Raw genomic sequence first — 27,900 nt, forward strand, 5'->3', positions numbered from 1 at the left:
AGGAGTTCTTTTCAGGCTCACCAGATTCACTTGAGACTCAGTGGAGAAATGCTGCCTCAGCAGGTTTCTCTCCTCACCTGACCATCGTATTTAGTTTCTGTTTATTTCCCCAGTTGATTCCCAGTGTGATGCTGATTGTGTAGTGAATACTGAACCTATTTACTGTCTTATGTATATTGTGGGTTATTTCTTCTTTTCTGTTGTTTATCTGACTGGTATGTCATATTCAATACAAGAGAGTTTCTCATAAACAAATCTCAACAAAAAGTAGACACACACACACACACACACAAATGTGCACATGTGACTTCAGCCTAATCAGAAGACATTTACAGGTAATGCAGCGGGGAGGAGCAACACTGCTCAGGTGATCCAGGTACATGAGAAGAGGAGGGAACAGTGGAAGTGAAAGTGTGAAGAAAGTTAGTTCAGACTCCATTTTGAGACACAGAGCAGAGCAGGAGGAGGGAAACAAGGAAACAAGCAAAGTGAGTGTTATTACAACATTATTATTATTATTTTACTGTAAAAGTCTGAGTTGGTGTTATTACAACATTATTATTATTATTTTACTGTTATAGTCTCTGGGCCCTATGTGACACGCGGCGCAAAGCGCAGCGCAAGTGTCATTGCTAGTTTCCGAATGACGCAGTTGTCATTTTTAAAATGAGGTGTGGTCAGGCTCATTGTAAAGTTAATGGCGCAGTATTTTCCTGCTATTTAAAGGCCACATTATTCAGATAAGATGCGCCTACATCTGTTGTGTTATACAAATTAAAAAAACTAATAATAATATGATGCCCATTGTTATTGCCACACAATGACCCACAGCATCAATCAGTTCTCTCTCTGTCTCTCTCTCTCTCTCTCTCTCTGAAACGCACACACGCACACGCACACACACACACACACACACACACACACACACACACACACACACACACACACACAACCTTACCATGCAAAATAGAAAAATAGGATCAACTACTAATTTGCACTTTACTTCGTTCCTGACATGTATTTTGTTGCCAAATTGCCATATGCTTTCACCATTACGCAGTGCCAAATGCCAAAAACTACGTGTCCCTCTCACCATTACGCAGTGCCAAATGCCAAAAACTACGCGTCCCTCTCACCATTACGCCCATTGTTAACCATCATCACACATTGTCAATTGCTAAATACCAACCTACAACCAAGAAAAATAACACAGTAAATATGTAAAAAGCACAGCAGCAAAAAGTCATGAAAATAAACTGCAAAGGCATCTTACCTTCACCCGACGCACACACACATCGCCCTTGATTGGTCAATAGCCTACATACATATTTTATGTGCCCTATAGAAACATAGCGCTGTTATTTCAGAACCGACAGACAGTTACCGACAGTTGGCGCAGTATCTTCCTGACCCAGGTATCGTAAATGTGCCTTTTGTTTTTGGAAAGAGTGAACGTAACCACGCACTCAACATAGACACGTTGTGTATTATTGTTTTCTGACTCGGGGGATCAGACAGTGTGAGACCGCGGTGAAGAGGAGGCTGTAGAGGACGCTGCGCCTGGCACCGGCGTCTCCAATGCGCCCCGTGCGTCATAACGCATCAGTATTTATTACCTTGAGACATCCAGTCCAAATGCCTAACACCTTGAATTTGTCGGATTTAATTGTGACAAACTGGGTCTAAAAGACTGTAATGCACTTAGGCTACTTGAGACTAATCCACACCATGTCAGCCTATAATGACATATAGATGCTTTTTGGACGTTCGTTTCTCCAACTTGCCGAATCCGCCATTTAAATAGCAATGCGCCAAGGTGCAAGCGCACCTTTTAAAGGGAATGGGAGATGACAGTCTGATTGGTTTAATTCATGTTACGCCCAAAACACACCTATGATTAATTATGAGACTAAGTACAACTCCTTTGCGCCTTGCGCCTTACTTTGCGCCCAGATTATGCTGTTTAAGTAGCAAAAGTGGATTTGGACACGCCCTAAATACACTTGCGCCATGCGCTTTAGACCATGCGCTATGGATCGTTTAAATAGGGCCCAAAGAGTCAGTTGTCAACCTGTGGACTGTAGAGGGAATAAGAGTCAGAATGAACTTAACAGTTTATCACTGATTCATCTGTGGACACAAAGTCCTGATTGGCTGTTTAATACACACTGTTTTTAATTAGACATATTTAAAGAAAACAAGGCCATACTAACTGGATCTCTCTCTCTCTCTCTCTTTCTGTGTGTGTGTGTGTGTGTGTGTGTGTGTGTGTCTCCAGTGTTACTGGTTTACCTCTCAGACTGAAGTCCAGAAGATGAGTGTTTGTGTGGAAGAAGAGGAGGGCAGAGCAGAGTCTCCACTACCCAGCTGTCTGTCTATGAAGAGTGACTGGTCTAAAGGCAATCCTCCAGAGTTCAGTAATGAACCTGGACCCTCAGACACAAAGTAAGAGGACTGGTTATACTGTAATGAGGAAATGTTATTTGATAACCTACACTATTGTACTGAAAACTACGGAGCCCAGGAGCGGCCACAGGGAGAGAAAAAAAGTTTTATAGAGGCCAAGATATAGAACAACGTGCGCACGAGATACATTTCATTCCCTGGATGTGGTTCATACCTGCCCTCGGTTTGGCTAAATTCATGCGCACTAAATACATTTTCTTCCCTCAATTGTTTTTTTTTCGTTCCTACTAATTCAGAATTTGTGCGCACAAAATAATTATGTTCCCACAATTAAAACACCACATCAAATATCCCAACAAGCCGAGCCGTTGAGTTCAACCACCTCTGAAAACATGTTGCCTTTTCTTTTGATTCACTGTCAACACAGCCAGGGCAACGCCACATTTCAAATGAAATGATGTGCTCTGACTCTTTAGAAGCTTGTGACTTGCACACCTTTTATATATCCAGAGCACCATTTCACTATTTCAACGGCACGTTTTGGCAACTTGTGCGCACGTTTTACATGTGGAGCGCACGTCAAGAGCACAAATCGAGGGAACGAATTGTATCTGGTGCTCAGGAATAAACCAAAACGAGGCTCATATTAACCAAATGGAGAGAATGAAATGTATCTTGTGCGCATGAATACAACAACACAAGGGATCGAATTGCATATTGTGCGCATGTTACAGTAAATCGTGACCACAACATTATTTATTATTATTTTTCTCCCGATGGCCACTGCTGGGCTCCATAGAAAACCCATCTGCTGTTACAGCCATTTCATTAATAAAATAAAACTCACTTGTTTAGTTGAACTTAATTTTAACTGTAATTCTACTTCATTTCTTCATGTGGTCCCTCCTTGAAACCTTCTCACTACTGGAATCACTGATTAACCCACTGAACTGCTCCTACATAGAGTACGTTTACATGTACACTAATAATTGGATCTTAGCCCAATTAAGGCAACACTAAGACTGAAAGTGTCATGTTAAGGCCTTCATCTGATTCTCTTCATCATCCTCATCTTCCATCTATTGAGGCATGTAAACACCTTAGATTTCTTTTGGCTTTTTCAAACTGAACAGGTCAAAGGTCACCAGACGCAGTAACCTGGATGTTGTATTTACAAAGCAAACAACATGGAGCAGTGCAGTGGAGTGAAGAGCGATAGGCAGATTATTCACTGAATCCATGTAAACCGAGTCATTAGAGGAATCACATTACTTATAATATAAGCTGATTACTCCCAGTAATGGAAGTATTGGTGTGCATGTAAACGTACTCACTGATACAATGGAACAGTGGTACATTTTATTAGGCTGCCACATATACTGTATACTCATTACAACCTGCTGCAGCTGAAGACATCCTTAAGGACCAAGATGTCCAAACCTACTGAGAGTCTTTTTCTTTTGAGTCACTTGAGTCACTGTTAACGGTCTTGATGAAAGACTGACTGACTCTGCAGAGTCCGTACAGAGTGCTGGACCCGACACGATCAGCCAGAACCTTGGGGACAGAGGTGATCAGTACAAACTAAAGTCTGGCACAGAGCAGATTGAAAGTGCAGATTAGGATATGAACATAACCAGCTGTTCACCTTAGCAAAAACTCCAGATGGAGGAACCAGATGGACAGAAAAGGTGACAATATGCAACGTCACATGCATTGTTGTCTGTCTTTACTAGAACTAATGATATGTATAAAACATTTCTGTTTCCAGAGGTCAGTACCACAGGCAGAGAGCAGAGTCTCCAGTACCCAGCTGTCTGTCTATGAAGAGTGACCGGTCTAAAGATAATCCTCCAAACTTCAGTAATGAACCTGGACCCTCAGACACAAAGTAAGAGGACTGGTTATACTGTAAGCCTACCTGATAAAACTTGATTCATAATGATGAAGGAAAAATGTTCTGTTCTGTCATTTAGAATTGTTTCCCTTCACTGTTGCATTACACACTATGAGAGGATTGTATTCATGAAGCAAAGCTTGTAGTGAGGATATGAAGGAAAGACACTGGAAAGAGAAAAATAACTGCTCACTGCTCTGCAATACAGCTTTCAACCAAAATGGATCTTCATCTGGATTATGTTAGCCAGAAACCATAAATATGTTTTTTCAGCTAAATACTTTACAACTTGCATGTTGGAATTTACACTCAAAGAAAATATTTACACACCTGTGATCTAAATTTAAATTCACAATAAAGATTCGTAATCAATATAATAGAAGCTGTAAACTTTATTAACAATATTTTCTCACATTTTTGTCTTGGATGTATTTTTCTAGTGCAACTTTGGAGAAGAAATGATTTGTAGATACTAAAATCCAACAAAGTAAACTAATGGTTCAGAGCACAGAAAACCAGCTATAGTTGTGATTGCACCCTTAGTCCCACCCTCCTCCCCCACAGTTGGTCAAGTTCCCTCATCCTGCTAGCCTCACCTTGATAGCCACAACCAGCTCACTGCTGGCCACACGCATAAGGGGTGGAAATGAGGTCATTTACGTTGAGGTCAGTGCCCTTTCCTTTCGATCTCACAGTCTTCCCCCACCATACTGATCTGTTATCAGAGGAGGCTCACACAAAATGCACAGGGCCTTTCCAGATGTGAGATGACAATGATGGTGTGGGTGCAGTTACTACAATCAGGATCCAGCTCCTGTACCCAGCTGTGTGTCCATGAGGAGTGACCGGTCTATGTGTATCCCTATTCTGCTCAAACATGGACATCACTCTATTGATAAAAGTAAAAAATTGGTTATGCCCTTCATACTGTTTGCATCCCTGATGTATTGTATTGTATGTCAATATAACACACAGCCAGTTTGCTGGCACAGCTTCGCAGCAGCCCTCTCCAAAACAACTGGACGGAAACCATTTTGTTACAGTTCCATAAAGGTAAAAAATGACCATAAACCATGACTCCAAACTGACTCTGAAGCGAAACGATTGCACTGTGGGTCCAAAAGTCCAATATTTACCTCATTATCTCCTAGATTCCTAGATTATCTCCTAGATTATCACAACAACCGTCTCAACAGTAGCAAGCAGATGCTGCCTTCAAATGCTGCTGGGAATATTGTAATTATGGGTAGAGCACGTTTGAGCGACCCAATAAAGTCATACAAATGGAAGAAACTTGAATTTTACATGATACCCAAGATGCCAAGATGTGACATTCTCACTCTGTTTAACTTTTAGCCAATAAACTTTGCAGCACAAAGCAGCTTTGTACCACCATAAAGCAACTTTTGTTTCAGAGACATTTTGTTATGTCTGTCTAAAAAGTACTTGAATACATGACGAGTTGTATTTATGACTGTAAAACTCAGAAGTACAAGCTGACGAGCAGCACCTGAAGGCAGCAGGAATCTCTGTACAGTGACCAGAGCTCTGAGAGAGGGAAAAATCTAGGAGATAATGAGGTAAATATTGAACTTTTGGACTCACAGTGCAACTGTTTGGCTTCACAACACTTGCATTCTGCTGCTTGAAATAGGTTTATGTCATTTTTTATCTTTCTGGAACTCTAAAGAAACAGTTGTTTTGGAGAAGGCTGATATGAAGTTCTGCCAGCTAGCTCACTGTGTGTTATACTGACATACAAACTTCACCAGTGTTTCAACTGACATGAGGGGGAGAAGATATTGACAACATTTTTATTTGTGGGTGAACTATTCCTTTAAGTGTCCATCACTGTAGAACCTTGAAACATTTGAATCTGTGAATGAGTGAATTCAAGTGAAGTATTTTAAGTGTGTGTGTGTGTGTGTGTGTGTGTGTGTGTGTGTGTCCCAGACTCCACCAGAAGAGGTCAGAGGTTCCCAGTGGTCAGTCTGCCCAGGAGCATCAAACAGACCTGGACTCCATATTTATGGTGTGTAAATGCACAACAACACCTTTTACTTCACCAACAAGTGAAATGCAAAACAAACATTCAGTCTCCATGCAGCACTCTTTAGACCAGTGGACTTTCAGTCTATGCAAGATGGATCTGATGTTGTGTTCCATCATTTTAATAAGAACGTTTAATTCATATATTATTCTGTTCCAGCTGCTTGAGGAGAACATTGTCACCTTTGTGAAGAACGAGCTGAAAAGATTCCAGAGGGTTCTGAGTCCAGATTACCCAGAATGCTTAGAGAGACAGAGGGAGGATGAGGAGGTGGTGGACGGTGAGGAGGAAGAGCAGAGGAGGAGCAGCAGAGAGGCAGTTCTGAAGATCACACTGCAGTTCCTGAGGAGAATGAAGCAGGAGGATCTGGCTGACTCTCTGCAGAGCAGTAAGAGACTTTTACCAGGTTTAACTTGATGGAAAAACATTTGCCAAACCTATTGTCACAGTAAACCAAACCCTGGGCAAACTGTGCATGACACTGACTACAGCGTTCGTCTAGGGCTTCCAGGGCCAGGCTGCCCGTGCATACATGATTACCCGAAGACTCTCAGGAGATAGGCGCAGTTCCAGCTCATGAAACCCGGCCAGCACGCTCCTCCGCTTACGGAATCCGGTTCGCCTCGGCGCTCCGTTTACAGTTCATTTAGTTAACACATGAGATGCAGACTAAAGTAAACTTAAAACTTTTGGGAGAGGCCAAACACTTCTTGTCCGTGACCTTTTCTCATCACTCGCAAAACACAGGAGAATTCCCTTGCAATCTCTCGTGGGCTCCCCCTTCTGTGCCACACTCACACGTAGTGAAGATCCCCCAAACACTCCGACACACCCCCCTTTCACAACCAGGTTGTGATTAGGTAAGCCCACCCCCCAACCTGACAGCCACTCCGGACAGCCAATCGGGTATGGTGTGCCGTGACACTATTCAGTTCAAGGTTGAAAAGGTAACTGAGCACAATGCCTCTGGATAATCTAGTAAAATGATTAATGTGTCAATGTGAGTATAATACACAGTGACAGTGGTGCATGTTGGGAAAAACCACATCACTTGCCATTCACATTGAGCTGCACACACAGTGAGGACCTGTTTGTCCACTCATCAGTGATGAGCTGAATAGATGCCATGGAGTGGAGATATATATACATTTACCAGGAAATGTTCACTTTTCTCATGTTTACCGAAACATCCACTCATTAATGTTATTTGTTCTTTGTTCATTCAGAAACTCTTGCTGCCATCTGCCAGCGTAAACTCAAATCCAATCTGAAGGAGAAGTCTCAGTGTGTGTTTGAGGGGATTGCTAAAGCAGGAAACCCAACACTTCTGAATCAGATCTACACAGAGCTCTACATCACAGAGGGAGGGAGTGGAGAGGTCAATGATGAACATGAGGTCAGACAGATTGAAACAGCATCCAGGAAACCAGCGAGACCAGAAACACCAATCAAATGTGAAGACATCTTTAAACCCTTACCTGGAAGAGATCAACCAACCAGAACATTGATGACAAAGGGAGTGGCTGGCATTGGGAAAACAGTCTTAACACAGAAGTTCACTCTGGACTGGGCTGAAGACAAAGCCAACCAGGATATACGGTTCACATTTCCATTCACTTTCCGAGAGCTGAATCTGCTGAAAGGGAAAAAGTACAGCTTGGTGAAACTTCTTCATCACTTCTTTATTGAGACCAAAGAAGCAGGAATCTGCAGGTTTGACAAGTTCCAGGTTGTGTTCATCTTTGACGGTCTGGATGAGTGTCGACTTCCTCTAGACTTCAAGACCAACGAGATCCTGACTGATGTTACAGAGTCAACCTCAGTGGATGTGCTGCTGACAAACCTCATCAAGGGGAAACTGCTTCCCTCTGCTCGCCTCTGGATAACCACACGACCTGCAGCAGCCAATCAGATCCCTCCTGAGTGCGTTGATGTGGTGACAGAGGTGAGAGGCTTCACTGACCCACAAACGGAGGAGTACTTCAGGAAGAGATTCAGAGATGAGGAGCAGGCCAGCAGAATCATCTCCCACATCAAGACTTCACGAAGCGTCCACATCATGTGCCACATCCCAGTCTTCTGTTGGATCACTGCTACAGTTCTGGAGCATGTGTTGAAAACCAGTGAGAGAGGAGAGATGCCCAAGACCCTGACTGAGATGTACATCCACTTCCTGGTGGTTCAGTCCAAACAGGGGAATGTCAAGTATCATGGGGGAGCTGAGACAGATCCACTCTGGACTACAGAGAGCAGGAAGATGATTAAATCTCTGGGAAAACTGGCATTTGATCAGCTGGAGAAAGGCAACCTGATCTTCTATGAAGCAGACCTGAAAGAGTGTGGCATTGATATCAGAGCAGCCTCAGTGTACTCAGGAGTGTTCACACAGATCTTTAAAGAGGAGTGTGGGCTGTACCAGGATAAGGTGTTCTGCTTTGTCCATCTGAGCATTCAGGAGTTTCTGGCTGCTGTTTATGTCTCTCTGTCATTCATCAACACTGGTGTCAATCTACTGTCAGAACCACAATCAACATCCTTGCGGTCTAAACTATTCAGAGACAAATCTAAACTAAAACACCTCTACCAGAGTGCTGTGGACAAGGCCTTACAGAGTCCAAATGGACACCTGGACTTGTTCCTCCGCTTCCTCCTGGGCCTTTCACTGGAGACCAATCAGACTCTCCTACGAGGCCTGCTGACAAAGACAGGAAGTAACTCACAGACCAATCAGACTCTCCTACGAGGCCTGCTGACACAGACAGGAAGTAACTCACAGACCAATCAGACTCTCCTACGAGGCCTGCTGACACAGACAGGAAGTAGCTCACAGACCAATCAGGAAACAGTCCAGTACGTCAAGAAGAAGATCAGGAAGAATCCCTCTCCAGAGAGAAGCATCAATCTGTTCCACTGTCTGAATGAGCTGAATGACCGTTCTCTAGTGGAGGAGATCCAACAGTACCTGAGATCAGGAAGACTCTCCACAGACAAACTCTCCCCTGCTCAGTGGTCGGCTCTGGTCTTCATGTTACTGTCATCAGAAGAAGAGCTGGATGTGTTTGACCTAAAGAAATACTTTGCTTCTGAGGAGGCTCTTCTGAGGCTGCTGCCAGTGGTCAAAGCCTCCAATAAAGCTGTGTAAGTGCACAGATAACTGAATAGATTCAATATATGACTTTTATACAGGAGAGAAAAAAGAAATACTTTTAAAGTTGTTGTTCATCACTAATTCTTCCTCAGGCTGAGTGGCTGTCAGCTGTCAGAGAGGAGCTGTGAAGCTCTGGCCTCAGTTCTCAGCTCCCAGTCCTCTAGTCTGAGAGAGCTGGACCTGAGTAACAACGACCTGCAGGATTCAGGAGTGAAGCTGCTGTCTGCTGGACTGGGGAGTCCACACTGTAGACTGGAAACTCTCAGGTCAGGATTACTGTTACTGTTCAACAGACGGCCATTTAAATTCTGCTTTACTTTCAGTCAGAGACACTTGCGTCAAAGGAGTTTAAACCATTTATTGCAAATGGTTATACAGTTGTTTGAGTTGAAAGAAAGCAGCACACCAAAATAATAATAAAAAAGAATATAACAAAAAAAACATCACTTCATTTTCACCAATTTATTTTTTGGCCATGACTGCTAACGTGTTTTGGTATTACACCTTCATCAGAGCCAGGTGTAATACCGAAACGTGCTAGCAGTTTTTTTTCAACTCAAACTCTTATCATTGAAGTACAGCACCCAGCTACAAAGTAGCCTTTTGGAAGAAGAGCACCTGTTTCTATTTTGTATTTGGTTATACAGTTGTATTTGGCAGAAAGGCTCTGCTCTTGAGGATGCTTCCCAATGAATCCAAGCAGCATGCATGAGATTACACAACATCCTATGTACAGACAATAACAGGAGGAGGATGGGGAGGTGGAGGGAGTTTTACAGCAACCAGGTCTCTAGCAGCAGTGGCATCAATGAACAGCAGAGTGAGAGTGTGAGCTGACAGATTTGACCTCCTCATTGACTTGTTTGAATGTGATTGGTGATTGAGAGTCAGCTGGTACTGATCAGCTGGAGAGTTGTTTGGATGAAACAGCTGATAGCTGATCAGCTGTGCACAGCACGACTACAGTGTTCTGCTTGAACTAACGATATTCCATCAAAGGAATAGTTCATCCAAAAATGAAAATTTAGTCATTATTACTACTCACCCCCCCATGCGAGCTGAAACTTGGGTGAAGTTTGTTAGTCCATACAGCGCCCTGAGCTCCACAGCAGAACGGTGTTGAAGCCTTCTCTGAAACAACTGAAGTTGCTGGGGACCTGACTTGAAAATAATGGATAATAACCATAAAATGGCTCCATGCAGCTCGGTCAGCATAATGCAAGTCTCGGGAAGCCAAACGATCCCAAAGTGACTTGAAAAGACTGACATTTACACCATTATTTAGCTGAAATCGCCACTGTAGCTGTTATTTCAAAATGAGGTAGATAAGACTAGCTCGAATTAGCAAAAACAAGACTTCCAGTTTGTCCGTTTAGCCTTCAAAATAAAAGCATGAGATCTGAAAATACGTAGAAATACTGTTTTAAACCAATTACTTTGTATTTATCCGTCAAATTCAGTAAATCAGCACCCTTATTAATGTTTAATGTCCACTTTAGTCTCTGTTCTGTATGTATTCTGCACATTGTAATCGTTTATAGTTAAAAATGGCACATCTTATGGCATTTTTCATTATTATTATGACATCAAACGTTAATATGGGTGCTCACTTATTGAATTTGACGATTAAATACAAAGTAATTGGTTTAAAACAGTAATTCTACCTATTTAAAAATGTCACGCTTTTATTTTGGAGGTTAAACAGCCAAACCGGAAGTCTTGTTTCTCCTAATTCGAGCTAGTCTTACCTATCGAGGCCAGTCCGCACATTTTGAAATAACAGCTACAGTGGTGATTTCAGCTAAATAATGGTGTCACTTTCGGATCGTTTGACTTCAGGAGACTTGCAATATGCTGGACGAGCTGCATGGAGCCATTTTATGGTAAGTTTCGGTTATTTTTTTTAACTATGAAGTCAGGTCAAGTCAGGTCCCCAGCAACTTCAGTTGTTTTGGAGAAGGCTTCTATGCCGTTCCGCTGTGGAGCTCAGGGCGCTGTGTGGACTAACAAACTTCACCTGAGTTTCCGAGTTTCAGTATTTTCTGCTCACTCATTTGCATGTTTACTGCAAACATGGAGAATGTGCAAAGTCCACATAGAAAAGACCAAGATGGAGATTTGAAGACACAACATTGCTGCTGTCAGAGGATAGTGTTAACATGGGATTTGATCTTATAATCTTGTGCTTTGAAGACCTCTGCCTTAACCACTACCCACACACTTTTGTGTGGCACAGGGGGGAAACAAAACAAAGAGGGACGTTTTGAGAGAGTCCAACTGTTGAAAGCCTAACAGCCAGTGAGTTATGGCCATTTTAAAGTTAGAATATTGCTATACAGCCACCTGTAGGCTAAATGCCACCAAACTTTCCAAGTTACCTTCAGCAATCTACCGACACATGTCCACCAAATTTGCTTAAGATAGAATAAACCCTTCAGTTTTTGTAAAATAAGTCACACCCACAACATTGTTGTGAACTTTGGCAACCAACTGTGGCCGAATGGTATGGAATATCAAAAATCAATTTTCCATAACTTCCATCCATAACTTTTATTAGGGGCAGTCCAGACATGCTGTGTGTCAAATTTGGTGAAAGTCAAAACGGCGGAAAACAAATAGATTTGGCATGAAGACTTGTATTGGCAAAGTTGTTTGTCATGACCAGATGAATCTGAAGACAGATTCAGCAACTGCATGGCTGATTTCTCACCTCAAATGTTTTCAGAAACACATTTCAGTGAACTATTTTCATAATGTAAGAGAAAGATTCCAAACGAGCCGCCATGTTTTTCCAGTTTGAAATCCGGGGGCAGAAACACACCATGACAGTGCAAACAACGCAATATCATGTTTACCACCATGACTGTGTAGGTCTTGATGCCACTTCTCATGCGACTTTCAACAATGGGTAGTCAGTCAGTCAGTCAGTCAGTCAGTCAGTCAGTCAGCTACTTTCTCTTCTAGGCCGGTCCCAGAATCATGTTACTATGCCATTTCCCCAGAGTCACCAACTATAAAACACGCCCCCTTGTACAAGCCAGTCAGATTTTGCTCCAGTTTCTATGTAGACACTGAACTGTCTGAAATCGACCAATGAGTGCTAAGAGGAGGGCGGGCCTTCCACAACGGCCAGCCAATCAGAGCAGTAGCTCATTAGCATAAGAAGCTGCTTATGTAAAACGACCTATTTTCTTGTAGGTGGGAAACAAACACTGGGAAGTGAATAGCTAAAGCTATAACTAAACGATTTTTACTGAAAAAAACTTAACAGATGTATTTTATAGACACCAGGTAATTATATAAAATTACTGAAACTGCAAAAGACACACCTGTTAAAGGAGGGGTCACAACTATTTGAAGACAAGTTTAACTGTTGGAGAGTGTGATTGCTGTGTGTGTTTGTTTGTGTGTGTGTGTGTGTGTGTGTGTGTGTGTGTGTGTGTGTGTGTGTGTGTGTGTCGTCAATCAACAGTCATGATGGCAAAGGCCCAGGTTGAAAATAAACAGAATTATCCTTTAAGATAGGAACTCTGGTCTGGTCGTTATTGAAAGTTATTGAGATGATTTTATTTCAAAATCGAAGAAAATTTAGATGATTATAAATATTATTTTTTACTGGAACACACTATGCCACACTATGTCACTGTTTGCTGCTTGTGCGTGTGTGTGTGTGTGTGTGTGTGTGTGTGTGTGTGTGTGTGTGTGTGTGTGTGTGCAGGCTGTCAGGCTGTCTGCTCACAGAGGAAGGCTGTGCTTCTCTGGCCTCAGCTCTGAGCTCCAACCCCTCCCATCTGAGAGAGCTGGACCTGAGCTACAATCATCCAGGAGCCTCAGGAGTGAAGCTGCTCTCTGCTGGACTGGAGGATCCACACTGGAGACTGGACTCTCTCAGGTATGGAGAGGCAACGTCTGCTAGAAGGCTGAGAGTCACACACATTTTCTCTGTCACACTGACAAGCTGAGGAATACTGTTTCATGTTTAATGGTGGATATGAGTGGAAATCCTTCATAGGGAAGGTTTTTAAATGTTTCCATCATCAAAGAGAATCTGCTGGTCTGACTTTGTTTATTCCTCCAGTGTGGACCATGGTGGAGTGCAGTGGTTGAAACCAGGTGTGAGAAAGTGTAAGTGTGTATTTAGTTTGATTCATGAAAACAAAGCAGCAAACACTCAACTATTGAGATGGAAAGCCCATCTACACCACAGTATGTGACATCCATTCATAACATCATGTGTTATAATAAGAAAGTAATTGTCATACTGTCAATAAATCAACAAATAACCAGAACAGGTGTATTAGATGAGAAACTGTTTATGTCAAACTCCCTGTATGTCTTGTATGTGGCTGATCTGAACAAAATTGCCCTTGTATGTGGACAATAAAGACATTCTATTCTATTCTATTCTATTCTATTCTATTCTATTCTATTCTATTCTATTCTATTCTATTCTATTCTATTCTATTCTAACCTGCTGCTGTATTGTGTCTTGTTCTCCATCAGATGCCTGTGAACTCACACTGGACCCAAACACAGCACACAGAAAGCTCCTCCTGTCTGAAGACAACAGAAAGGTGACAGCAGTGAGAGAGGAGCAGCCATATCCTGATCACCCAGAGAGATTTGACTACTGGAAACAGCTGCTGTGTAGAAATGGTCTGACTGGTCGCTGTTACTGGGAGGTCGAGTGGAAAGGAAAGGTTCAAATAGGAGTGACTTACAGAGGAATCAGCAGGAGAGGAGAGGGTGCTGACTGCAGGCTTGGAGGGAATGAAACGCCCTGGAGTCTGATCTGCTCTGGTAACAGATACTCTGTCTGTCACAATAACAGATCAACAGTCATACCTTCCCTCTCCTCCTCTGCCTCTAACAGAGTAGCAGTGTATCTGGACTGGCCTGCTGGCTCTCTGTCCTTCTACACAGTTTCCTCTGACACACTGATCCACATCCACACCTTCCAGTCCACATTCACTGAACCACTCTACCCTGGGTTCTGGTTGTGGTCTGGGTCTGGTTCCTCAGTGTCTCTGTGTCAGATAGAGGATGGAGAGAGAAAAACTCACACTGCTGAACAAAGACAGCTGCTGAAATGATAGTTCACTCTGGACAGGATCACACACACACACACACACTCACACACACACACACACACACACACACACACACACACACACCTACATCTTAATGTGAGAATAATGTTTGTATTTTCATTTAAATGTGATTAGAATTGCGCTAAAATAAACCCATATCTTGTTCTGTTGTTTTATAAGTTGTGAGTCATTTCATCTCAAAATCAAGGAAAATATCAAATTGTCTCGTATGTCTATTCTGGCCCCGCCCCCTTTCAGTCTTAGGTGAGAATGAATAGAGCTGTAAAATGATGATGATGACTTTACATACAGGCATTAAAATTGATTTTTTTCTGTTTCCCATCCCATTGATTTTTTCTGTTTCCCTTCTTCTATTCTGCATTTCTTTATTACTTGAGGTGAATCTGATGTTTTGAAACTGCAATGAAAAAAAAAAACCTGCAGCCAGACTTCACTTAGCATTCAGCATTTCAAGGCTTTGTGAGGAGAACACAACATCCACACCATGGTTGTCAGCAAAATATTTGTAAAACTTCAGTAACGTGTTAAAATATGTAATAACTTCATCATATGTCATTTCTACTGACATTATTTCACCCATTTTAAGAACAGGACGATTTGTAAATGGGATCCAAAAATCCATTTCATTTTATTCTTCGGTGGGAAAAAAATGGATCTAGATAAGAAAGCAGCATCATGAGAAACATGAAAGTCACAGACAAACAACATACAAAAATATAAGAAAGCAAAATAGCCGACAATCAAAGTCACATTAAAGAAAGAGCAGAGTCAGATTTTATGTCAAAGTGCTCCAACAGCCAAGATCCAGCATTTCATATGGAACCACTTTTCAGTTCTATTTTAGGTTTTATAAATGATTAACGATTTTCAAAAGAATTTCATAGTACATCCTTTCTTACATGTTATTCTACTCAATTTGACCCATTTTGGAAGCTATACTCCCAAAACACAGGCCGATTTGACCTCAGAAAACAAAGCAGCAGAAACTGAGACAAAACATTTTAGACTGTAAAAAACTCTCTTTAGACCGGCGGAGCGATAACAGTGACAGTGTTGACATGCTCAGAGTTTCCAGCAGCTCTTCTCTGTGTTCAGGTCATATTGTGTTCAGGTCATATTGTGTTCAGGTGGTGGATCTGTTCAGGAGGTTTTAGTGGAGTGAGGTCTCCCTCTTGTGGACTGTACTGCTACAGCATGTGTGCAGGTCGGCTGCTTTACTGTAGTTTTATATTGTTGCTCTGCTCTCTGTCTCTGCTGGGAAAGTAAAGCAGCGGCATATTGAACATTTTCTGTTTCTGTCTATACAGGAGTAGCATGATAAATACATGCGGTAGGTATATAGGTAGTGTGTGGTGAACATAGACTACACTAAGTGAGAATGAGATATATTATTTGGCATAAACACTGAACCTTTATTGACAGGGCAGTAGAGATTGACAGGACAGACAGGGCAGAGAGAGGGGATGACATGCAGCAGAGGCACGGCCGGATTCAAACCCGTGCCGCTGCCTTAACGGTACGCGCTCCACCTGTTGATCCACCGGGGCTCCGGCTCCTTCCGTGCTTCATTTTTGCCCTAATGTCACACCAGAGGGGCACTGGAGCTGCTCCAATAACCATCCGGTGTGACATTAGGGCAAAACGACTGAAAAATGAAAATGAATTCTGTTTTTTTCTACTGTGGGACGCCCTAGTAAAACATGAGACCCTCACTTTTTTCATCCAAAGGGACATTTTAATGGGACGCTTCATTTTTGCCCTAAGGTCACAAGGAAAGGTTTTTTTTCTACCATAGGCCCCTAACAGCTGGTTGATGCACTGACTCGCTGTTCACCTGTTGGTCTGTCAGCCAGGCAGCACCAGACTGTGTGTTTGTATGTGTGTATTTGTGTTGTCTGTTTACATGTGTGTGTTCACAGTAAGTGTAGGTTGATGATCAGCATCGACCACACAGAGTCATTCATACTTTCAAAAACAACAATTTATATAAATGTGAGTTCAGAATCATAAATAAAACATTAATCGTAGTGTAAGAGTTGGTATCCGAGTTTTGATTTGATCATCCCTGTTATTTGAACCTATTCACTGGTGTTTATGTGATGTGTTAGGGTTAACCTGGAGAGGAGGGAGGGTTTGGTTTGTTTATAAAATGGAGTGCAGAGAAACTCCAAAGAAATACATTTGTCTTTGTGTATTTATTAGACTATATAAAGTCATAAATGAGGCCGGACCTAACAACACTAAGAAAAATGAAAAAGTGCCTTCTCAGACAGTATCCATGCCACTGAAAGACACACTCTTGCGTTAGGTGTGTGTGTGTGTGTGTGTGAGAGAGAGAGAGAAAGAGAGTGTGTGTTTGTGTGTGACCTAATTCAGCCTAAATTAATATTCACTCCAGCCCAGTTGGGGGGCAGGTTGGTGCGGGTGGAAGAGGTGCCCCTTTTTCATTTTTTGCCCCTGCCCCTTACAGAGTCTGTGCATGTTGTGAATTGTTTGATTTGAGCAATTAAATAAGGCAATTAATGTTTAGTTTAACTTGTATATCAAGAAATATAAAAGACGTACTATTTTCAGTTATAGTATTTACAGTAAATGTGACGTCATGAGAAACCTGGTAATGATGATTATTCAATGTTACTATGGATTTATTTACTTTGAAATGCCTTGTTCAAGCTACAGACAGAGATGCTTTTATTCTGAAGTTTCAAGGAAGTAGATGCTCTGTTTTGTCGCTCGCTTGTGTATTCAAGATGTCGGATGCAAGGTCCGCTGTTTTCTCCCCTTTCATTGAACTGCAGCATGAAGGAGAATAAATGTTCAGTTTGAACAAACCCCGTTCTGGTCATTAAGATGAAGCTTCCACTACACAACATTTTGGTGCCGAAACCCGGGACTTGTCAAGATTGTTAAGAGACAACGAACTTCGAAGTTGGAAGCTAACGATAGCTAACGCTAACAGCAGAAATGGCCGAACGCTTTGAACGGATGAAACGGAAGCGGGGAACAATCCGCACCTCGACAACGAAGCTGCTAACTCGCGTGGAAGAGGAGGTGAGCAAAGATCTGCCAGACTGTGAGAAACTCCGTGAAATGCTTTCAGTATTGTCAACGAAAGAAGAAACTTTACTGGACTTAGACAAAGGCATTGAGGACGAAACGCCGACGGACGAACTGGAGGCAGAGATTGCATACACACAGGAATATCAGGACCGCATTCTCACGTGGAAGGCTCGCGCCAGCAGGCTCATTCAGAAGGCACGGGAGTCTGTGAGTGTGCGGGGGAGCGATGCAAGTTTAAGTTCAGTCAGATCACCAAATCAACAGACTGTTAAGCTGCCCAAGTTAGTGATAGAGAAATACGGTAGAGAGATAAGCCAGTGGCAAGAATTCTGGTCTCAATATGAAACCGCTATTCATAACAACAATACGCTGTGCAAGAAGGAGAAATTCACTTACCTGAAATCCTATTTGACTGGAGCAGCAGCAAGAGCTGTAGCGGGACTTACTATGACCGATGGTAATTATGATGCAGCAATAGATTTGCTTCAGAACCGCTTTGGAAGAAAAGACATTGTAGTCAGTGCACACATGTCCAAATTGCTGAACCTAACCCCTGTGAAAAAATCTGCAGATATCGTAGCTCTCAGGCACCTGTACAATGAATGTGAAATACAGATTCGCAGTCTAGAATCCTTAGGGGTTCACAGTGACACATATGGCTGCCTGCTATGCCCAGTACTACTGCAGCTCATACCAGACGACATAGCATTAGCCTACACGCGCAAGTCGGATTCCAGCGGTGAATGGAAGGTGCTCGAACTCATCCAGTTCCTGCAAAACGAAGTGCAAAGCAGAGAGAGAGCACTTCAGCTTACCAGACCAGGTAATACTCAAAGGGACATTCCGCCAAGTAATAGATCATTCAGTAAGCCAGCATCCTTCAGTGAAAACAGGCCTAAAAGATGGAGTGCGCCCTCAGCAGCTGCATTGCACACAGCGAGTACTGTTCCTCAGACATGTGTATATTGTGATAGTGCTAACCATAAACCAGAACATTGTCCAGATAATTCTGTGGCTGCTCGTAAAGAGAAATTGAGAAAATTGGGAAGATGCTACGTGTGCCTAGGCCCAAGACACATAGCCAAATTCTGCGGAGTTAAGGGTGTTTCATGTGCCTTGTGTAGTCGCAGACATCACCAGTCAGTTTGTGATCAAAGTGAAGCAAAGCCAGACACTGACAGTGGCAGTACAGACACTGTGGTGTCCTCTGTGTCCAGCACAGTGAAACTGAAAGCTAATGTCCAGAACACAGTACTGCTCCAGACAGTCAAGGTATGGACAGAGGGCCCAGCAGGGAGAAAAATCGTGCGCTGTCTGTTAGATGGAGGCAGCCAGAGAAGCTTCATTCATGAGGGTGTGGTGAAGGCACTAAGACTACCAGTGGTGAGGCAAGAGACACTGCATCTACACACCTTTGGATCCACTACTCCTGTAACCGCACAGCGCAACATTGTGAGGGTATCACTGGAGAATGTATGGAACACACATCAAAGAGTTGAGATCGAAGCAGTGGAAACCCCTCAAGTATGCAGTGCTGTAATAAAGGTCCCTGGTTTACCCATCCAAGAAGAGTTAAAGAGAAATGGTCTGCAGCTTGCTGATTTTCTGCTAGAAGGTGCTGATGAGCCAGAATTGTCAGTATTGATAGGAGCAGACTATTACTGGCAAGTAGTGTCTGGCAAGGTCCAGAGGATAACAAAGGCACTAGTAGCCATAGAAAGCAGCTTTGGATGGGCTTTGCAAGGGCCAGTATCAACATCCAGTGTAACCGACGCCACTTGCATGCACATCAGTCTAGATGAGGATACCCAGATCTCAAAACAGCTGCGTGCCTTTTGGGAGGTGGAGTCACTGGGCATTGTTAATGAGCAAACCCAGAGCCCAGAGGAAGCAGAGGCTCTTCAGAGCTTTGAACAGACTACAATACACAAGGATGGCCGCTACCAAGTTGAGTTACCATGGCGACCTGACAGATCAGATCTTCCGGACAACTTCAGAGTTGCAAAAAGACGGTTTGAAAGCCTCAAGAGGAGACTAAAAATGGATGCAACCTTGTACACAAGGTACAATGATGTCATACAGGATTATCTGCAGCAAGGCATCTGTGAGGATGTACCAAAGAGCACTTCAGCGGCAGAGCAACCTGAGACTGTGAAATACTACATGCCGCATCATGCTGTTCTTCGAGAGGATAAGGTAACTACTAAACTGAGAGTAGTATTTGATGCATCATCACACACGGAGGGCTGCCCATCCCTAAATGACTGTTTACTGACAGGGCCAAACCTTAACCCAAATCTGTTAGACGTGCTAATCAAATTCAGACTCCACCAGATAGCCTTTACTGCAGATATTACCAAGGCCTTCTTGCAGATAGCTCTAGCAGAAAAGGATAAAGATGCTGTTAGGTTCCTGTGGCTACATGGACCTCCAACCAAAGACTGTGAAAATGAGTTGCGCATCATGAGAATGAGTAGAGTGGTATTTGGAGTCTCACCCAGCCCGTTCCTGTTAGCTGCAACAATAAGAAAACATATCAAGCAGTATGAAACAGAGCAGTCTAGGACAGTGGAAGCACTGAGAGAGTCTCTCTATGTCGATGATTTTATTTCCAGCTCAGGTGATGTGGATGAGGCCCTTTCAGTTACCACGACAGCAAAGGAGATTCTGTCCCATGCAGGCATGAACCTGTGCAAATGGGTGACAAATTCACCAGATCTGAGAGCCAAGTGGACAGAAAATGGAGTGGAGCATGCAACCAAAACAGACACTGTTGGAAATGTGCTGAAAGTGTTAGGGTTAGTATGGAGACCAGAGAAGGATGACTTTGTGTTTGATCTGAAGGGACTATTAGCCATTTTGAAGGGCAAAGAAAACACAAAGAGAAATGTGCTGCGGACATCAGCTCGTATCTTTGATCCTATTGGTTTCCTGACTCCTTTCACCATACGAGTTAAGTGTCTGTTTCAAGAACTGTGGGAGAGGGGAATCAGTTGGGATGAGCAGCTCCCTCCAGACTTGGCTGAGAAATGGGATCAGTGGTGTGCAGAGCTGCCGAAGCTCCACCTGGTGGCCATTCCGAGATGGTACCAAATTGAGATTCAACCAAACTCACAGACAATCAAGCTGCATGTTTTCTGCGATGCTAGCGAAAGGGCATACAGCGCTGTTGCCTATCTGCAAGGACAGAATAAGGAAGGAGAATTTGTGACAAGTTTTGTAGCTTCCAAGTCAAAGGTGGCTCCATTAAAGAAAATGACTCTACCACGCTTGGAGCTGATGGGTGCCCTGATTGGAGCAAGGTTAGGGAACAATCTTCTCGAGCCACTGAACATGGAAAGAAATCAGCTTAGCATGTGGACAGATTCAATGATTGTTCTTCATTGGATACGCAGCACAGCACAAAAGTGGAAGCCATTTGTGGCAAACCGAGTGACTGAAATACAAGGTCTCACAAATCCAGAGTTGTGGTCTCACTGCAGTGGCAAAACCAATCCTGCTGATTTACCAACCAGAGGTCAGAGCGTCGAAACCCTCATCCAGAGCCAGCTGTGGTGGAGCGGACCTTTTTCGCTGTCATCACCGGATGATGCACAGAGTGTTGATGAGGACTGTGTTGCACATGAGATGAACACTGAGCTTAGGTCTAAATTTCAGGCTGTAGTACAGTTTACTAGCACTGAACAAGCTGAGCCACTATTAGACCTAGAGAAGTACAGCAGGTTGAAAACAGTGCTGAGAATAACTGCGTGGGTGAAAAGGTTCATAGCTAATGCCCGTTCTAGTCAAAAGACTCAGGGAGAGCTAACTGCAGAGGAGCTCACTGCAGCAGAAGTGTATTGGGTGAAGGTGACCCAAGAGCATAGTTTCAACCAAGAAATCAGTCAGCTGAAATCAGGACAAGATATTAAGAGAGAGTCAAAAATCAAAGACTTGAAGCCATTCTTGGATGAAAATAGCCTTATTAGTGTAGGAGGCAGGCTACAACACTCAGATCTTACTTTCAGGGAGCAACACCCATGGGTGCTACCTACAAAACACAGATACTCTGAGTTACTAGTTCAGTACTGTCATGAGAGAGTGATGCATTCTGGGGTCAGAGATACTCTAGTGCAGATGAGGGAAAGATACTGGGTTTTAAAGGGGAGACAGCTAGTGAAGAAAATGGTTTCACACTGCCACATTTGTAGGAGACTGAAAGTGAAATCAGCACAGCAAGTCACAGCTCCACTACCCAGAGACAGAGTAACTGAGTCCCCACCTTTTGAAGTTACTGGGGTAGATTTTGCAGGTCCATTATATGTCAAGTCAAGTGGTCAGTCTAAGGCATATATTGCACTTTTCACTTGTGCTGTCACCAGGGCAGTGCATTTAGAGTTAGTCTCAGATCAAACTACTGAAAGGTTTCTCTTAGCCTTAAAGAGATTTATTGCAAGGCGAGGACTGTGTAAAGTTATTTACTCAGATAATGCCAAAACATTTAAAAGAGCAGACCAAGATCTGAAAGAACTGTGGAAGTCAATCAGAGGATCAGAGCTTGCAGAGTTTTTCACTGACAAAGGGATCACCTGGAAGTTTATTGCTGAGCGAGCTGCTTGGTGGGGTGGCTTCTGGGAGAGACTTGTGAGATCTGTAAAAACATGTCTAAAGAAGGTCCTGGGGAGGGCTTCACTAAACTTTGAGGAACTGACAACCATGCTTGCCGAGGTGGAGGCTGTGTTAAACTCCAGGCCTCTCTCTTACGTGGACAGTGACGTATCAGAGCCACAGCCACTTACACCCTCTCATTTCTTGGTTGGGAAAAGACTAACTTCTCTACCACCAAAGACTATGCTTCCACCATCTCAGGCAACCAATGTGAGCAGAGAGGACATGGGCCGGAGATGGCGGTACCGGCAGAGACTCCTAACCAGCTTTTGGAACAGCTGGAGGAAGGACTACCTGATGGACTTGAAATCAGCTCACAAGAGTGAGACACCTGTACCCACTGTGCTGAAGGTGGGAGATGTCGTCCTGATCGGAGAGGACAACATACCCAGGCAGACCTGGAAAATGGGCAGGATAACAGAACTGTTTCCAGGGAGAGATGGACTCATTCGTTCCTGTATTGTTCGTACTACTACGGGCAGTTTGTTGAAGAGACCTGTTCAGTTGATATATCCTTTAGAGATTAGTTAAAGAGAGACTGAGTAGTGATGAACAGTTGTTCATCGGGCGGGAGAATGTTGGGAATTGTTTGATTTGAGCAATTAAATAAGGCAATTAATGTTTAGTTTAACTTGTATATCAAGAAATATAAAAGACGTACTATTTTCAGTTATAGTATTTACAGTAAATGTGACGTCATGAGAAACCTGGTAATGATGATTATTCAATGTTACTATGGATTTATTTACTTTGAAATGCCTTGTTCAAGCTACAGACAGAGATGCTTTTATTCTGAAGTTTCAAGGAAGTAGATGCTCTGTTTTGTCGCTCGCTTGTGTATTCAAGATGTCGGATGCAAGGTCCGCTGTTTTCTCCCCTTTCATTGAACTGCAGCATGAAGGAGAATAAATGTTCAGTTTGAACAAACCCCGTTCTGGTCATTAAGATGAAGCTTCCACTACACAACTGTGCACACCACTGTTATTGGCTATATATATTGACTATTATTGTTCTGTTTTTGTGTTGTCATGTTTTCCTCTGTAAAGCCCTTTGGAAACTGTTTTTGAATATCTTACACCTCTACTAGCACAGAAATGACAAAAAATCGAAAAAAAAAAAAAAAAAAAGACTGAACCAACCGGACCATGATGGAAGATTTTAATGCTGAACACCCAAACCTCTCCTCCATCACAACCACTACAGCACAGTCCTGTACCAAACCACCCAACTTCACCTCACCCTCCTCAGTAACCATGAACCAACCTAGATAAACCTGGCAACCAAACTCCACAGCTTCACCATCACACTGCATCACTCCTCTATACTGAACACTATCAAACTGCATCACTCCTCTATACTGAACACTATCAAACTACATCACTCCTCTATACTGAACACTATCAAACTACATCACTCCTCTATACTGAACACTATCACACTACATCACTCCTCTATACTGAACACTATCAAACTGCATCACTCCTCTATACTGAACACTATCAAACCGCATCACTCCTCTATACTGAACACTATCAAACCGCATCACTCCTCTATACTGAACACTATCAAACCGCATCACTCCTCTATACTGAACACTATCAAACCGCATCACTCCTCTATACTGAACACTATCAAACTGCATCACTCCTCTATACTGAACACTATCAAACTGCATCACTCCTCTATATTGAACACTATCAAACTACATCACTCCTCTATAGCTGAACACTATCAAACTACATCACTCCTCTATTCCTGTACATGAACAAACTACATCACTCTAATCATAACACACCTTTTCTTTCTTTTTCTTTGTTTTGTTTTTCTATTGATTTTTAACATACATACATCTATAATGGTAACAATACCATAATAACATTCTTTTGCTTGTTAGATATTGTACAAAATATAAGTTTTGAGAGAATATCCTTTCCCCCTCCCAACCCTTCTGCCTCCACATTGGAAAAAGTAAAATTGAGCTTTAGCATCGTATATAGGCCCGTAGACACATGCAATCCAGAAGGGCACTTACAAAAAATGACTGATGTAGACATTACATTTCAACACATTTGTAATGTTCACTGATTCAAAAGAGTATATTCATGATATCTGAATAAGTGCTGATGGAGGTCCAGCGTCTCTCTGACATTTACTCTAACCTCCAAATCTGAAAAGGAGAAAGAAAAGAAAAATCCTCCTTTTAATCCTTACTTCAGTCACCCTGCATCCACATCCTCTAATGGTTATATATACTATAATGACAAATTGAATAATCAAATTTCAAATTACCCTCTGCACCTTTATTTCAGAATGAACACAAATTGTTCAGTCTTGTAATGAAGAATAGAGTGAAATAGGTTATGATCATTATAGACCGTGCACATAATTCCTGAGGCAGAAAGTATTGTATTGTGAGAAGTGTAGGGTTGTGCAAATCTAGCTTGGCTACAATGAAGTGCATAGTATTAAACAGTAGCAGTAATAATAATAGTAATAACTTCATTTATATAGCACTTTTCCAAACAAGAGTCACAAAGTGCTGTACAGGAGTAAGATGAGATAACACAAGCACAAACAAAAACAATTTAAAAGCAGCTTTGTGATTTGCTTTTTTGTCTTTTTTTGTGACAGTAAAAATCTTAGTAATGCACCTTCAACTCACAACGCACTCAAATTCTGACAATATTCAATTTATTCACACAGTCTGACATATGCAGAGCAACACTACAGAAATCTCTGTTTGTGATTAGCTAGGTAAAGCAATTTCATGCACATAGTAGGCTGCAATCTATCAATTAACTCGTAAGACTCAAATATCAGAATCAGAATCAGATTTATTGCCAGGTACATTTACACATACAAGGAATTTGATCTGGTGAGATTGCAGCGAAAGAAATAAAGGTAGTAAATAAAATAATAAATTAGAGAACAAATCAGAACACAATGAAACTAAGTACAGAAGGAAATGAACAGGGGTAAGACAGTAATGGCTCATGAAGAGATGACTATGTTTAACTATTATAATAAATATGGCTGTTATACATATATACACTTAAAGAACTATACATAAAGTGCCTGTGGTCTATGGTTTACAGATAAATATAGTACAGACATGGTATATAGTATAACGTATAAAATATATATACGAAAATGTGAAGTATAAGTATAAGATAGGGTAACACTTTATAATAACCATCATTAATAAATGGTAAATTGATAGTTAATTAAACTTTAGTTAATAGTTATTTTACTGTTAACAAATGAAATGATCATTAATAATGTTTACTAATTATCAGTAATGCTATAATTTATGTTATTTTATCATTAGTTTGTGTAATATAAAATCATTTGTTTATAAATTATATATTGTATCATAGCTTTTTACCCTTTTTACCGTCTCTTATCAGCTATGATACAATATATAATTTATAAACAAATGATGTTATTTGCTCAAACAAACCTAGATAAATAATGGTAGCTGCCACTGCTGGTGAGTAACAGCCTGCATTAGTGATAAGGGGGATTATGTTCTGTGATTGTTCTGGACAAGGACAGGAGAGAAACTACTGCTACTATTGGAATGCAGAAGAAAAAATACATTATGTTATGTTCACAATGCATTACAAACTTTCAAAATAATATGTCAACATTAATGACATTAAGGTAAGCATTAAGGTCAGCAGAGTTTATATTTGATCATAATTCATATTTGTGGGAAGGGGCACATAGCAATATATAAACTGGTAATATATGTACCAAATAATGTAACATAATGTAATAAAATAATATTGATTTATAATGTAATAACGTCACTATTATTATTACATCATCAGTTATAACATGAAACTCCCATTCCTGAAATAATAAGGTTGGGCAATGTAATAATTTTACATTGTGTTATTACATTATCCAACATTTTCTTACATTAACATGATTTATTACATTTTCAATCCATTCAGAGGGACATTTTAATACATTTGACAATTTCTTACATTATCTGGCACATATTACATTATATTGCATATTTGAAAGATGCTATTAGCCATTCTGACAGACATTTTCTAGTGTTGTTGCCCTATAGGTAAAATGAGTATAGACCACTTGACTTATCAAAAGTAAATATTATTAACTGGCCAGCTGAACATATCTGTTGTGTTGGCTTGCAGTTTGCAGTTCATGTGATCTGCTAAAACACAAGAACTGCTATGAGGTGAGAAGACGAAGGCCTTGTTTTGTTGCTTTTCCTCAACAAATGACAAGAACAGCAAATCTCTCATGTGTGGAAGCCCATTCCCGAGACGCAATACAATAAAAAACGACTCAATTGTGAGTTTTTTTCTGGTTCATTTCTCAGAAATCTGACTTTATATCTCAGAATTCTGACTTTTTTTCATGATTCTGAGTTTATATCTCAGAATTCTGACTTTGTTCTTGCGTGAGAAAAAAATTCCGACATATAAAGTCAAAATTCTGAGAAAAAAAGTCAGAATTCCTAGCTAAAAAGCCAGAATTGAGTAGTTTTATTTTTATTTTACTGAGTGGCGGGAATGGGCTTCCATCCTCATGACAGCTCAACACAGGAGTATCAGTCTGGAAGACAGCTGACTGAGTGAGTACTGTCATGGCTTCTTCCACTATACGCCATAAGGTTCCAACACACAGGTGAGTCTCACAGTTTGTTGGTCTTGATGTGTTCCTGTTGGTGTTGTGTCCGAACAAAGTATAACTCAAATACATACTGTATATAAATGCATTCATAAAAATAAAACAGGCCTTTACAAGTGAAATTAAATCAAAGGAGCACAACTCAAATAAAATGTTCTTCTTTCTCTGACTACTCCTTTCTTTACACTTGTTTGGTTTATTCTATTCTATTCTATTCTATTCTAACCTGCTGCTGTATTGTGTCTTGTTCTCCATCAGATGCCTGTGAACTCACACTGGACCCAAACACACCGGTCGCTGTTACTGGGAGGTCGAGAGGAAAGGAGAGGTTTATATAGGAGTGACTTACAGAGGAATCAGAAGGAGAGGAGGGGGTGCTGACTGCAGGCTTGGAGGGAATGAAACGTCCTGGAGTCTGTTCTTCTCTGTTATTGGTTACTCTGTCTGTCACAAGAACAGTCATACATCCCCTCCTCCTCTGACTCTGACAGAGTAGCAGTGTATCTGGACTGGCCTGCTGGCTCTCTGTCCTTCTACAGCAGCAGGGGTACTCAAACTTTTTTTTTAAAGGTCCACTTATGAATTTTACACAAGCTCAATGGTTCAGAACAATGCCAGTAAAACACACCGACATAAATCAACGTCCATAACTTGTCCATATTGTAGCGTCCCGTCAGGGACCGATACGTTGAATAATCACGAGAAATGATTATCTTGCAATTCAGTGCATTTATTTTGATAAACTTTGGTCACTGTCGGCCGTAACCACGCCGTATCATCAACTCTCTCCGACTCCGAGCCGGAACCACAACAACAACAACAACCAATCACCTACTTCCTTGACCCGCCTCCCCCTGCCTCTAACCAACAACAGGAACACTCAGCACCCTAACACAGGTGATTGAGAGACAGCAGA

General features: G+C 41.8%; 1 protein-coding gene across 4 annotated transcripts in view; it reads left to right on the forward strand.

Annotated features, from left to right (window-relative positions):
• The first annotated feature begins 339 nt into the window (after positions 1-339).
• LOC139667307 (NLR family CARD domain-containing protein 3-like) overlaps positions 340-27,900 on the forward strand; it is a 42,631-nt gene continuing 15,070 nt past the window's right edge. For 2 of the 4 annotated variants that reach the window (XM_071546756.1, XM_071546759.1), the window contains exons 1-3: positions 340-488; positions 2,279-2,445; positions 4,178-4,297. In XM_071546756.1, the coding sequence (XP_071402857.1) occupies positions 381-488; positions 2,279-2,445; positions 4,178-4,297 (395 nt within the window). In that variant the 5' untranslated portion in view covers positions 340-380. Of the gene's footprint in view, positions 489-2,278; positions 2,446-4,177; positions 4,298-6,256; positions 6,336-6,512; positions 6,742-7,579; positions 9,492-9,593; positions 9,768-13,219; positions 13,394-13,579; positions 13,627-14,004; positions 14,934-27,900 lie in introns of those variants that run through there. The other 2 variants (XM_071546758.1, XM_071546757.1) reach the window with 2 other exon arrangements.

Source organism: Centroberyx affinis, unplaced genomic scaffold (genome assembly GCF_046629955.1).
Source record: "Centroberyx affinis isolate AG114_WGS23_722 - 3 ecotype Tasmania unplaced genomic scaffold, CSIRO-AGI_Caff_v1 ptg005443l_1, whole genome shotgun sequence".
NCBI lineage: Eukaryota > Metazoa > Chordata > Actinopteri > Beryciformes > Berycidae > Centroberyx > Centroberyx affinis.